The sequence below is a fragment of the Elgaria multicarinata genome, chromosome 3 (genome assembly GCF_023053635.1).
Source record: "Elgaria multicarinata webbii isolate HBS135686 ecotype San Diego chromosome 3, rElgMul1.1.pri, whole genome shotgun sequence".
NCBI lineage: Eukaryota > Metazoa > Chordata > Lepidosauria > Squamata > Anguidae > Elgaria > Elgaria multicarinata.
Window position 1 is genome coordinate 114,315,542 of NC_086173.1, and position 15,007 is coordinate 114,330,548.

The window sequence follows — 15,007 nt, forward strand, 5'->3', positions numbered from 1 at the left end:
GGTAACGAATGTGTCATGACTACCACAAGAGCCATTTTGTGAATGGGCACCCTTTATGGCAGCCATTTTGTCATTCTCTCAAAATTCCAAATGAGCCCACTGACTCAAAAAGGTTGGTGACCCCTACACTAAACCACTACATCAGCAAGAATCAACAAGGACAGCCACGAGGACATTGGAGCTTTCTCTTCTGGTTTCAAACTAATCAAAGTTCTCCATTATATCAAAAGGCAGGGGAACTCTTGTTAATTTAAACTATGGTTTGTTCAAATAAACAAAACATAGCTTGTAGTTTCATCTGAATGAGGCGAATTATAGTTCGCACAAGCCATTGTTTACCAGTTTGGATGTAACAGCAAACTATAGCTGGCATAAAAGAAGTCAGGCATTGCACAAGGGAAAGAGAGAAGGGATCATTAGCACTAAGGTTTGTTCATGAAATATCAACATATGGTTTGGCATTATATCTAAAGTGAGTCTGTAGTGTAGGGCTCATTCTCACAAAGGTTCCTTCTCACTGAACATATTTTGGCACATGCACATACAAAGCAGTCCAAGCTGAACCTTCAGAGGTAATGACAACAACAGACAAGTCTCTGTAAGATGTGCAGTTGACTAATTTACTGAAAATGACTGTATATTCAGTCACTTTTGACAAGGAAGGACTTAATGGAGTGCTGTAATATAGCGGGAGTTGCTTACACAAATTGTGGTGTTGCTGATTCTGACGGACAATAAGGACTTCAGATGGCACTGTTTGCTAACTGTTACTTTTATAGAAAATTCCATTTTCATATCCACACTAATCTCACATTTCTGTATTAGTGCTACAATGTAAAATCATTTTTGCTTTATGCTCCTTTTCTTCACTGAAGGAAGATGACGGTGACACAATTCAATTTTCTGAACTCCAGACAAATGTGTCAGCATAAATACCATATTAATATATAATTTACTGCATTGCTAGAACCATAATTTGTGGTTGGAAACAAAGTACAAAAAGTACAGAGGAAAGAAATATATTTGGGGTACAAATATTTGTCAGGTTAAGTTATTGTATCCTAGGATTAAATTTTCCATTCTTCAATGTAATAATGGACGTTTTGGAAGGGTGAAAATCTATTGTTTCTCTTGCTTGTTTTCATTATCCATTTTATGTAAATGTGTCCCTACAGTAATATTAAAAAAATCTGTCACTGAGATAATATGAACTGAATTTAATTATACACAAGACACATTTCGTTTCTTGGAGTCTTGCTCTTTTCATTGGATTGGGGAAGTCTGTTGAAGATCATGTCCAATATATTTATGAGTCTCCTGAGAGACTTTACATTTTAGAAGCTGAAACCATCTGTTCAATTTAATACTTGGTACAGGATGTGATCCAGAAGGGAACACACGCACATTTTGGACATACACCTATATTTTCTCAGAGTTACACTGTTAGAAGCTCCTTTCAAAAAACCCACAAACTGCTCTTTAAACTCCTCTTGAGTCAAGAGCTTTCCCCAAAGTTCCCATTTAAATAAGTTTGTGTCAAATCAAAAATTGCTTCTTAAATTTGGACAAGTTTAAAGATCACTTTGAGGCTTTTGCAAGGGCAGCTTCTGAAATGCTGACTGAAATTTCAGTGCATGCATGGTACATATTGAATTGAAGGTTGCAGAAAAGATAGCTTTTTCAGAGAGCTGAAGCTGGTGTGCTTCTAATCTTCATTGCCTTCAGTGTACATCTCTGATCAAAGAGGTGTTGCAGGGTTTTACAGTGATTGTTCGTCAATGACTGACAAAACATGTTTGACTAGAGATGATGGTGAGGCTAAAGAAATATATGTGTGCAACATGTTCAATGATGACTCATTCCACCTTCAGCTCTCTGGAAAATAAATAAATTCATACCTACTGATCACGGCTGCCACACTCTTTATGTCTCCCCATAGCGTTTTATCATTTTTCCAGCTCCAGTTAATCAATGTACTATAACCAGTAGGTAGAAACCCTCACAGTAATATTTATTTAATAAAAATAGAACTGGTGGTCTCATCCATAGGACAGTTAGCTTTAAAGGCTTAGATTTAAAATGAAGTACTATTGCTTATTGTCTTAGTAGATCCAGAGGACATTAATATTTTAACATTATTACTCATCTACTCATCATTACTCATCTATTTTTCTTATATAAAATAATTACCTCGTAACATAACTAAAGTGCATTGATCTGATGCTTTGGATTATAATTTAGATCTTGGTCACAATACCCTTTTCTTAACATCTTAACTTATTTAAAACATTTGTACCCCACCTTTCCCACATCTCAAGAGGGCATACAATGCATTTAAAAGCAAGCATGTAAACCTTATAGAGAACAATTTAAAAATCCCATCAAAGAGGCACGATGGCCATTAAAGTAATTTTCGATCCAGCCGTATCATATGATCAGCAGCAGATACCAGAAAGTATGTCTAATAATAATAATAATAATGAGAAAATGTACTAATAAAATGATACATTCTTGGGCAATAAACCCATGAAAGAGTGCATTCCTCAGGAGGGAAACTGTTCACTTCAGTAAACTACTAATGTCCCAGCTGAGCCCATGAAAGCCACACATTCACTGTTAGGAGGATGGGGGGTGCGGAATCTACATCTACATTTCAGAAGAATCTGGGAGAAAGAAAGCTCCTCCCTCTAGTTTTGGAGTCATCCAAGTCTCTTGCTGGCATAGCAAAAAAGGTATTTATCAGGATTCTGGGGTGTGTGTGTAAATTACACTGGCAGCCAAACAAAGGAATGGAAATCTGCTGGTTGTTTTGTCTAAATACTTTTGCACCTGGAAAGTAAACAAAATTTTACTGTATGTGTACATGTGTGTGTGTGCGCACACAAAAGAAATAAGATGCAAAGGCTGATAATAACAGTTAAAAACTATATGGCTTACAAACAGCAAAAGGTACTCTTATTAAAACAGCATGCATCCTTAGCTTTACAATTACCCACGGAGTGATGTAAAAACAAACAGTAAACTTTTATTAGCAAAGCATACGAACAAAGGAAGGCTCTTTTTATATGTATTTCTTGACAGTAGATGAGAGAAACATTAAGGTTAGCAACTGCTAAAGTACGTGTGATAATTTAAGTGCTGATAGATTTTGTTACTAAATGTAATCTTGGCATTATCCAGAAGAGAGTAAAGCGTGCTTACAATCTTATTAATTTCAGGGACATTGTATACTGGATAATCACATTCTTTTCTCTGTCTGACATTTATTATAGCATATCCTACATCTCATAAAATATATCATTTCCATTTCAACCTTTGCTTTTTCTGGTATTGATAGATACACTATGATATTCATAATAATCGTCTCAATAGTTTCATCACAATAGTTAAAGCTGCAGAAGCCCTGCCCTCTTTTGTATCTGGCCACTCTACTATAGCTATTGTAGCTTTAACTGTTGTGATGAAAAGGGAATTTCACCCTCTTCAATTGACACCTGCTGAAATTCACTTTCCTATATTACTGTTAAAGATACAGGAGCCCTGCCCTCCTTTTCATATGGTCACCCTAATCATCATCATCATCATCATCATCTTACATAACTTCTTTATCCTCAGGTTCTATTTGTCAGCGGGATGGCTACGGGTACGCTGCACCAAGATAAGCAATAGACACATTGGTGCAATTCAACACTTGTGTAATCTGAATGAAGGCAAAGGATCAATGAAATATTTTATAAGGGGGTGAGGAAAAGTTCTTAATGTTGAGCTTGAATAACATAACAATATGGATAAGAATGATCGTAGTTAATGCTGCCCATTCAGAAATATTCCAACTTTTGTCATTCTTTCACTCCAGACAACACCCACCCCACACACAAATATTAGATTGGATCCAAATTTGTCCCACTGGACAAATGGTTCCCACTGGACAAGTTTTTTTTCTCTAGAGGTTCCCCTGAACCCTCCAGAATAGTGTGAGAGTTTGCACACCATGGTGCCACTGTTGTTGTTTAGGAGGATCTGGGATAATGTGCAAGGTGGCATTCTGGGCTCCAGGGGGATGGAGGAAGCAGAGAAAATTGCCACCTCACCTCCCTTCGTCCAGCACCAGAAGAACTCCACTGAGCAGAGGTCTGGATCTAACCCATTTATTTCACATTCACAAGATATGCTTACCAAAGCAGTTTAAAATTCAGACAATATTGATAAATATAGAATAAAAATGGTGTCTCACCCCTCAAAACAAAACTGGAACTTTGGTTTATAGGAACCGGTTATGCCCATATACCCTCCTCGTCATCCTGCGCACCAGATATTAGAGATGCATGGAGGCGTCAGCGTTGGAATGAAAGAAGAAAGCATTCATTAGTTTGGTGCAACTGAAGATACATTAAAGTATTACATATCAAATAAAATGTTATGAAATTTAAGCAGCAATAAAATTTAAGTGCAATAAAAATAAATACGCAATACAAATTGACAAAGATTGTTATTCTTAAATGTAGTTTCCTCACTTTTGATTTTATAAATCCTGAAATTGTGTCTTCTTTTTTTACACATGAAGTTGCTTGTAATTTTTTTTTACACTTGGCCAGTCCGATTCTCAAAATGCTCTAGGTGGATGAGATCCCATGTGATCTCACAGCAGAGCATTTGAGGACTGGGGTGGCACCATCCATCTTCTATGACATATGATCTTACTAATGCTACAATCTATTATGGCCATCATGGGAGTCAAAAACATCAGATTGAATTCTATTTTTCTAACTTATTACCTAACAGCACCAGGCAAGCCTCAACATATTATCTTTAGATCAATTGCAACATTATTTTTGCTTGATCTTCAGCGTTTTTGATAACATATTGTGCATTGCATTGCATTGATAAATTCCTTCCCCACCCAACTTACCAAACACTACTTTCTGGACTGAAATATTTGTTTTAGATAGCATTGAAAGAGTTTTCTTCAGCCACACGTTGGAAAGACGTATATCTTAAGAACGATTTTGTTTACATGTGTGTAACAGAAAACAGATTTACTAACTAACAGTAGCATTGGGAAGAACTAAAATGGCATGGTTTTGAAAACAAAGGATGTTCCAGATGTGAGAGCTACTTAGTAAAAAAAAATGGAAAGGAGGGAGAGAAGGAGGGAGGAAGAAAGGAAAGAAGGAAAGAAAAAAAGAAGGTATGTAGATAGGTAAGTGTAGCTTGAAAAGGCCTTCTGTCTCACTGTTTAGCCCATCTAGATACAGGGATTAAAGTTCATTGTCTTGTTGAGTTCAAATGATGTCAGGTTGAATTGAAACCTCTGGTACCTGGAGTGGGAGAAATATATATCAGGTGAGGGGAACCTCTGGCTCACAGGCCTAGTCCAGCCTGTAGAGGTTCCCCATCCAGCCCATGGAACTATCATGGACTCATCTAGGGTGACCAGATGCACCGGGAATCCTCAGAGACCTCCAGAAAAATGGAGGTCTCCGGGGCAACCGGGACTGGGCCCCAACTCACTGGGGAAAAGGGCTGGAAGACACGTTCCCAGACTTCCGGGAATGAGTGCACCTGCCCTCCCAGAGCAGAACTGTTCTAGCCTTTGGCTGAGCGTGCGCAATCGTGCCCATGCAACCGAAGGCTCAAGCAATGCTGGGGCCGGGGCCAGTGCACACGTTCTCGGACGTCCAGGAACGCATGCACCAGCCCCCGCCTCCCCTGTGCAGGAAAAGGATGAAATCAGCCCAGGAGGGCAGAGGACATATTCCATCCTCCAGCTCTCCTCCCCCCCCCCCAGTGTGATTTAGCCCTCTCCTCCTGGGCTGGTGCAATTGCCAGCCGAGGAGGAGGAGGAGGAGGAAGGAGGAGGAGGAAGAAGGAGGAAGCAGCAGCAAAAAAGCAAGAAGAAGCAAGGAGGAGAAGCAGCAAATAGGAGGTAAGACTGAGGGTGTGTGTGTGTGAAAGAGAGAGTGTATGGGTGAATGGGGTGCATCGGGTGTTTGAGTGAATGGATGTGTGCGTGCGTATGTTTTGGAGTGGGTGATCCTGAATGTGTGTGTGTGTGCGCGCACGTGTGCTGGCAATGTGAGTGTATTGATGTCTGAATGGGATGCCTGGTTGTTTGACTGTGTATGGATGCATGTGCATGTTTGCAGTGGTGGGGGCTGTAGTTTTCTGTGAGTTGGGGGGGATGATTTGGAGGTAATATTCCTACTAAATAATGCATTTTAGACCCATAGACCTTCCTTTCCAATTTGTTTGATAGAATTGGCATGATGTATATTTTGTAACAATGGCTGATAATTGTTCATCCTTCTTAAAAACCTTTTAAAAATTAGCAGGGTTGCCATCATCATCATCATCACAATCTATCTCTCTTTTCTTGTTTGTGATGGTTTTTCTCAATGAACCTGATGGGCTTTGCCAAGTCATGCTGTCTTTTACTGATTCAGAAATTTCTTGACTATTGAACATGTTTTAAGTATGCCTGCTTTCTGGATGTTGGCGTGCATGTATTTTGGTAGGCCTAATTTCTGAAGGGTTTCTGTAGAAAAAATGATGTGATGCTGGTTACTAATGTGACAAATGGAATAATTGTAACTTTTTCCTGTGGCCATAGCTCTTTAACTTCCATAGCCAGTGGTGTATATTTTTCTCTCTTGTCCTCTTCCTTTTCTGCAACATTTTTGTCATTAGGTATGCTATGTCAATGAGGTAGGTGTGTTTTTCTTGGTTATTTTTGACTGTTATGTCTGGTTGAAGTTGAAACAAGTGAAGAAGTGCTAGCCTTTAATCCATTTTGTTCCATGGCTAATGTTTGCAGGGGAATAGTAGTTTATACTCTTTCTGAATGCTTGGTTGCTGGTTTGTTGTACTAGATTTTTCTGTACTTGTCAACTACTTCATTTGTTCAGTGGTAGCAGTATGCTGAATGTGTGAGTATGGATACGAGAAAGGTGATGGGGAAAGAGTGTTAAATGTTAGGAAAGATGAGACTATGGTCATCCAGTAAAGAACTTGCAGTCAGAAAAGATATTTGAGGGAAGGGGAGACTGTATCACCCAGAGTACAGCAAAAGCTTCAAAGTACAGCAAAAGCTACAAAAGTATGAATGAGTGAAGTTTATTTCAGATACATTGAATGTCTCACTTGTTCTTTATTCCAGTGATTTTAACATTAAAATGTTATGTAGAACAGGTTTGTCTTGTGTGCTGTGAAATCAGACATGTGACCAATGCCATGTTTGGGTGGGCATGCCCCCTTGTGGGTTGGGCATGTAGGTGGGCATGCCCCCTTGGGGGCAGCCATGTTGTCCTCCTTTTTGGTTTCTAAAATATGGTCAAACTAACTCATCTAGGGGGCAGAGCTGGGCCTCCAAACCCCTTGCCCAGAAGAATCCACATTGGTATCTGTTATGTCCAGGGAATGGGCAAGGTGCTGTGTAGGGAAAGTGGCCATGGTCTCCAACCACTGACTCAGCTGTGGCTGCGTAGCTCATGGGCTATTCAGAATGGGGAAAGGCGCGGGACGTGTGAAGTGGCTTTGCTGTGGATGCTCCTGGGGGAACATCATCTCAGTGTCCTGGCCAGAGACAAATGACGTCAAGGGGTGTGGCCATGCCCCTTTTACATCAGAGGTATGGCTGCACCTCCTTTTACATCATTCATTCATCTGCCTCCCACTCCAAATTCTGGTTGCCTGCAAAAATCATGGAGGGAACTACCCACAATGGAGGACCACCTTGCCCTAAGGCTTCCTCTAACCCCATTTTTTGCAATGCAGCTTCTTTATTTAATGGAGCAGCATCACTCCATCAGCTTAGATAAAACATTCTTCATTGTCCAAGTGGCCGGCTTTCTCTCCCTTGCTAAAAGCTTGTTCCCTCGCACACATTGTGTGCAATCTTATTAGCACTGTCTGTGTTCAATCATTGGTCTCTCTGTGGCACTTGGACCCTTTTCCTGGGGAAACGGTCAAAGCACAGGTTCTGCGAGGGCTGCTCCCAACCACTTGGCTATGGAGTGGGCTGACTGTTGTGACCGGAACAGCAATCCTTCCTCCTCTGCCTCTCCTTGCCGGTTTCCCTTTAAAAGCGTTGTTCAGCTCCTGCTTGAGGGAAGTCCTGGAGTTTTTATGAAGGTTTTTTTTAAAAGCTTGCAGATGAATGCAGGAACAGGAAGGAACTGACTTATGGGTGAACACGTGTGGACATGACGTGGACTGGAAATAGACCGATTCACTCATCACATAATAGGTTCAAGTCTTAAAGGGTTTGTTTTTATTTTCCTTAGATGAACAGCAATGTTATAAACCTGAATCATGACATTTTTAGAACAGTTAATATTCGTTACATTGAACAACTATTTCAATAAGCTTATCAAGAATCCAGCCACAACCACCAGCCCATAACTGAATGTAAGTACTACTATTAGAGCTGATCCAAAATTTCACAGAAGAGCTTTTTCTGAGGAAAATCTGCAGATTTTTTCCCCTCTGTCCCCACTCTCAAAAGATGGCCACTCTGTAGAATATTCTCTGAAATTTCTTCAATAATTTGTGTGTGTGTGGCTGATATACTAGAGCCAAATCTACACCAAGCAGGATATGACACTTCAAAAACAGTTTGAAAATGTATATTTTAATTTTTGTGAACCGCCCAGAGAGCTTTGGCTATTGGGTGGTATAAAAATGTAATAAATAAATAAATAAATAAATGGAGTGTGTCTTTGGCCCCAACAGTAGTCACTACTGTTATAAAATGTTTTAAAGCAGTAGTGTAGATCCTGCCTAGGTCAGAGGCATTCTGGAGGATGCAAAATGGTGGCCATGCTGCCAATACATCTGCAGTGGCAGTGAAAAAAAAAACCTTTCAGGTGGGAAGAAGCATTGCTACTGGTGAGCCCCACCCTCAAGAACATGTTGGAGAATTTCTCTTGCTCCTCTGGAACTTTGGTGAAAAGGTTTCTCCAATTTCTCTGCCCCACACATAGGCTGGAGAACTTCAAGAGGGCATTTTTGCACAACTCTAGCGAGTATAATATGACTAGAATCTTTATTTGGTGAAGTGGTTCTAGAATACAGAGTGGGGCAGAGCCTCCATTAAAAATGCTTTCCCAACACAATCATCATGACTTAAACTCTTCTGGCTTCCTTCCTTCAGGAGAAAACCCTGCCTGACAAGGCATGTCACAGCTGCCTTTCATGTCCCTGAATGCAAAGAATTAACATCTCAACTTGAGCTAAGTAAATCTAGTGATAATAATGTGCTCATCTCATGAAATAGGTTTTCTTTTTTTCTTTTTCCTTTTCTTTTTTTAAAAAAAAGCTGATATAAGGCATCCCCTTCTTGCCTTATTGTCTGCTGCCTACAACTGACGCTTTGAGTTGTCAAACATGTAACTACTGGCCCTGAGACTATGAAAGCTTTTTACGTGTTGCAGACAATACTATTTTTTTACATACTGGTTGCCACATAAGGGATTTCATTTCTGAGGCGGGTGGGGGGGGACTTGCTGTGACCTGAAAAGACTTTATGGTTTTAAAGTGCACAGGAACATTTACAACAACAACAACAACCTGACAATGTGTTCATCTTCAGTTAGTTTATGAGAAACATGTATGGTCAAAATCAAACTCAGTGGTGCCTAGACCCGTACATTCATCCAGCATGAACACCTTTAATAGAGAGCAACACGAATTGGGTAGTTTCAGTGTCTGGGGCCTCAGGTAGACCTAGCAGTCTAGTGGGACAGAGGGGTGAAGATCTCACCATATTTTTATCACAAGATCTCCCCCTCTGTTTACACATGGCGCGTGATGACCTCGAAGGGAAAGGACATCACGGCCACCATTTTTAAAAATGTTCTTGAAGAGGAAGAGCACACGAATGCTCGTGCACAGAAAGGATTAGTTTCTTAAATTTAAATTTAAAAAATATATATTTTAATTTAAAGATTAAACCTGGGACCTTCTGCATGCACAGCCTGTGCTCCACCAGTGAGCTGCAGTCCCTCCCACTAAAGTTCTTCTGCAAGGAAATAAAGAACAGAGGAAAAGCTTATCTGGTCCACCTTCTTATTTCCCACAGTAGCCAACCAGATGCCAATGGGAAGCCCACAAGCAGGACCTGAGCACAGTAACATCCTCCCACTTGTGCTCCCCAGCAACTGGCCCTATCTCCAACCCTGGAGGCAATATATAGTTAGCATGACCAGTAGCCATCGATAGCCTCATGCTACAGGAATTTCTTTAATCCCCCTTGAAAGCCATTGAAATTAGTGGTCACCACTACATCTTGTGGTAGCTAATTCCACAGTTTATGTACTCGGTACTCCCTTTTAGCTGACCTGAATCTGCCACCATTTAGCTTCATTAGATGACTCCGGGTTCTCATATCATATGAGAGGGAGAGAGAAACATGCCCCTCTTCGCTTTCTCCAGACCATGCATAATTTCATACACCTCTAGCATGTCTCCTCTTACTTCTTCTAAAGGTCCCATAATGTTGCACCCTTCCCATGTAGGGAAGTTGCTCCAGCCTCTTGATCATTTCGATTGCCCACCATCTTAGTTCATAGCTCAGTCCTTCAGCCACTACAATATAGTACCTCTCATAAAGGGAGTAGAAAGGAAAAGAGGGAGAATTCTTTGTGATTTGTGGACAGTACCTTTATATTTAATGTCTACATTGAGAGTAACTTTAAATCAATGCAGCTCCAGAAAAGCATACCAGCAGCGTTAAAAGAACTGCACTGGCTGCCTATTAGCTACCAAGCCATGGTAGGGATGGACAGACTCACCTGTACTCAGTTTCGGTGGTCTTTCATCAAACCGCCGCCACTGGCCGCCCCTTACAATGGCCCTCTACGACCTACTCGGCAGCTCAGCAAGCAGCTGATGATGCAGCGAGCAGCCGATTAGGCAGCCATCCTCTTTGCATAAAGAGGAACTTTATGCAATATTCCTTTACTGGAAGAGGCCAATTCAGCATTTTGTTCAAAATGGTGGTTGCTGGGGTCCCCTTTGAGCAGTTGGCTTGCAATGATGGGGACTCCTCCCCCTGCCAGCTGTCAAGCCCTCACCTCACAGTCTCCTTCCTCGCTAGAAAGGAGACCATGAGGGCTTGACAGCCAGTGGGGACAGGAGTCGCTCCCCAACCTCTTCCGGGAAGGGAATGTTGCATACATTTATTTATTTATTTATTTATTACACTTATACACCACCCCCATAGCCAGGGCTCTCTGGGCAGTTCACAGAAATTTTAAAATTAAGATAAAAACGAGTATACAAAATTTAAAATTCTAAAACACAGAACATACACACATAAAGAATTAAAAACCGTTTTTAAAAAAACTAAACACTTGGGTGATTAAGACAAAGATCCCCTTCACGCAATATTCTTTTCCCAAAAGAGGCTGAGCTGCCATTTTGTGCAAAATGGCAATGGCTCGCAAAGAGGGTGGGCTGTTTCCAGGTCCTTCTCAAGCCTCAGGGTGCTTGGCAACTGGGTTTGTCAGCGTCTCATGGCTCAAGGAACAGGGTCTGGGGCGCATGTGGGGGAGTCTGCCAGACTCCCTGACCCTAGCAACATCCCTATATACAAGGTTATGTTATTGCCATTCAAAGCCCTAAACATCTTGAGACCAGGATACATAGCAAATTGCCCTCCCTTACATATATAGGGTGACCATATGAAAAGGAGGACAGGGCTCCTGTATCTTTAACGTTTGCATAGAAAAGGGAATTTCAGCAGCTGTCATTTATATATATGGAGAACCTGGTGAAATTCCTTCTTCATCACCACAGTTAAAGCTGCAGGAGCTATACTAGAGTGACCAGATTTAAAAGAGGGCAGGGCACCTGCAGCTTTAACTGTTGTGATGAAGAGGGAATTTCACCAGGTTCTCCATTTATACAAATGACACCTGCTGAAATTTCCTTTTCAATACAACTGTTAAAGATACAGGAGCCCTGTCCTCCTTTTCATAGGGTCACCCTATAAACATACCCAGATGACCTTTATGATCATCAGAGGAAGCCTTGCTGGTCATTCCAAAATGAATGGAATGTCACCATGCAGTGCCCTAACAGCCGGCCTTGTCTGTGGCGGGACCTACCCTTTAGAAAATCCTCCCTCATGTAGTTTGGGAGGCAGAAAATGTGGCATCCTGAAAACACACTTGCTCACCCAGGCTTTCCCTGGGCTGTAATTAAACTAACCATTCCACTCTATTTTACTGTTCCTTGAATTGTTTTTCTATTATAGTTGGAAGTGTTTTTAATGTTGTGTTTTTAATATTGTATTTTAAATGCGATTTTAATATTTATTATAAACTGATGAGGGAAATACTTCCCACTTGAACTAGAATCCTCTTTCTACTAAATACATCACCTGGAGCAGAACACCCCAAAAGGCCCCATGAAAGGTGCAGTGCGCTTGTTCGTTGGCCCAGTTGGCCCAATAACATATTTCTAAGAAACTTTGAAAATTGATAGCTCTTGGTAGCATGCAACATTTCTCTTTTAAAAAGTAAAAATTCCTTTTGACCATAAGAGTTTTATTAGCTACCCAGAGTAATTTGTGGTTTCACACCAGTATTATGGATTGGGTCACAGACCCAGAATTTTGTGTGTGACACACAGTTGTAAGTTTGGAAACATAGATTTGCGTAATAAAACCACAAAGCAATCAAATGGCAGTAACTATATGTAATGAGGAATAAAACAAAACTCAGGCATGAAAAAATATGATTCATACTTTTTTTTAAATGCCCGAATAGGCAATGATTCATTTACAGTTAATTTGCTAGTGGTCAGATACGTAATTGATCTACTTGCTCCATAATTTTCTAATGGCTAGGTTTACTTATTCCATTAATCTGAACTGCTGATATATGGACTATTCACTTTGGGCATGTCTAGACCTGCCAATATCCCAGGGATCACTCCGGGATCATCCCTGTCCATCCACATGACGCACAGGGGATCCCGGCTGCAGTGAGAGATGATAATTCCCTTTCCCTGGGAAATTGGCATACCCTTTAATCCCGCTTTTTCCCACGGTCTCGGGCTCGTCCTGAGACTGCAGGACGTGTGGCCGGCCATCCTGGTTTGTCCCGGCTCCTCGCGAAGAACCACGAGGAACCAGGAAACGGGCATGGGGTGCGAAGCTCCTCAGGAGCTCCATGCCCATCGGGGTGGGGTGGGGTGAATGGTTTTTTTTGAAAAAACAACAATAATAATGTACCTTTGCACAGGAGCACTCCTGCGCTCATTTGCGATAAAAAAAAACCACACAAAATGGTGGGTGCGACGTCCTCTGTCCTCCCGGGACATCACGTGCCACGTGTAGACAGAGGGGGAGGATCCCGTGATCACCATATTGCGAGATCCTCCCCCCTCCGTCCTGGAAAGCCAGGAGGTCTAGACATGTCCTTTGTTACTTCTTCTTGTTCTTCTGCTCTTTGTCTCCACAATACTATTGCTATTTATGTATCAGTTCAACTATCTCAGTCAAACTACACTTTTCTGTTCCTGGTCAATCTGAACTCTGATTGTTAGAGCTGATACTTCTCAGTTAAAATAAAAATGGTTAGAGATCTGCAAATGATACACTGTTCAAATCAACACGTTTTGAAATTATGCCCCTTTACTAGATTGTAATTTATGGGCAAATGGCCATTCTAGATGAGTCATATGTTTAAATACCCATTCTGTATACATATCTCTCAGATATTCCCTACTTATTGCAGACAAAACCTATCCAATTTTCAGTTATTCAATAATCCAATGCCTGGGGGGGGACACAATTAATATTTCCCATTTCCATTTCCATGTTCTTTTTAGCCCTGAATTAATCAATCTACGTACATCCTTACATCACTGACTCAGTTATCATTGCCTCCATGGATTTCCAGTCTAGATTTTCCTTTCCCCTCCAAGATGGATTGAGAATGAGCTTAATTTGTGGTTCTGTTAAAGGAAGATTCGGCTCTTCCTTCAGAAAATAGGTTTCAAAGCATTGCCAATAATAAAGATGAGATGGAAGTTCTTTTCAGAAACTCTTTGGCTTGAAATCGGGACTTGGGGCGGGGGGGGAGGGAGTGATGAAGTTGGGACCCACCTGTTAAGCTTAGCCACACTCTCAACCTCTCTTTCTAGGTGTGGTAATGCCAAATAATGTTAGATACTTTTTCTTGGTGCTGGCAGAAAATACTATAGACGTCCTATGATAATTCAAGTTTGCATTATAAAATCAGAAGCAATTAAAATTGGTCAGTTGTTTTGATAAATTTGATATTATATGGACAAAGTGTATCTGAAAATTTCCTTTTTTAAAAAATCAATATTATGCTACTACTGGTGAACAGATACGACCCAATTATAGTCCTATGGCCAGGTTGAGTTCATAAAAGACAACCATAATAAATGATACTTGAATAGAACAGCTATCTAAACAGAAACCCTGAAGCCCATTAAACAAGCAATTCTTCAGAAACATTAGTTTTAATAGTTGAATCGGGACTCTTCAGAAATGCTATGAAAGCAAAAGGAGGAAAGAAAACCATAACAAGAGGAACAAAAAGCCAAACGGAAAGAGGAAGGAAAACGTTTAGATTCTTGGAGTGATGGAAATAAATAACAAAGCTATTAGTTTCAGTTCAAAGAGCATGTCACTCAGGTTGTTTATTTTTATTTTTCCTTTCGAACATTTATTTTATCCTAAAGATTGGCATGGTACAAGGGTAAGTGTGAAGGTAAGGAAAGGAGGAATGAGACTGACCTGTTCTGGAGAGGGTCTATGATTGGAGTGCTGTGTCCTGCCAGGAGATCTGTGGTGGTGATGATGGTGGTGGTGGTGGTAGTGGTGATGGTCATCATCATAGTTGTCTGCCATCAGTTTCATCCTATTCTGTGTCTGTTACGATTGAAACAAATAAAAAGCTACTAAGTGGTAGAATGCACCACCACCATCATCGTATTTGCTGTTGTTAGATATGCTGCACAGATTTTTTAA

The 15,007-nt window shown here is 40.8% G+C and overlaps 1 protein-coding gene across 3 annotated transcripts in view; it reads right to left on the reverse strand.

Moving 5' to 3' along the window:
- ERC2 (ELKS/RAB6-interacting/CAST family member 2) overlaps positions 1–15,007 on the reverse strand; it is a 596,359-nt gene that overhangs the window by 72,224 nt on the left and 509,128 nt on the right. For all 3 annotated transcript variants that reach the window (XM_063121300.1, XM_063121299.1, XM_063121298.1), the window contains 2 exons: positions 14,774–14,908; positions 4,235–4,301 (listed from right to left, as the gene is read on the reverse strand). In XM_063121300.1, the coding sequence (XP_062977370.1) occupies positions 4,275–4,301; positions 14,774–14,908 (162 nt within the window). In that variant the 3' untranslated portion in view covers positions 4,235–4,274. The remainder of the gene's footprint in view (positions 1–4,234; positions 4,302–14,773; positions 14,909–15,007) is intronic.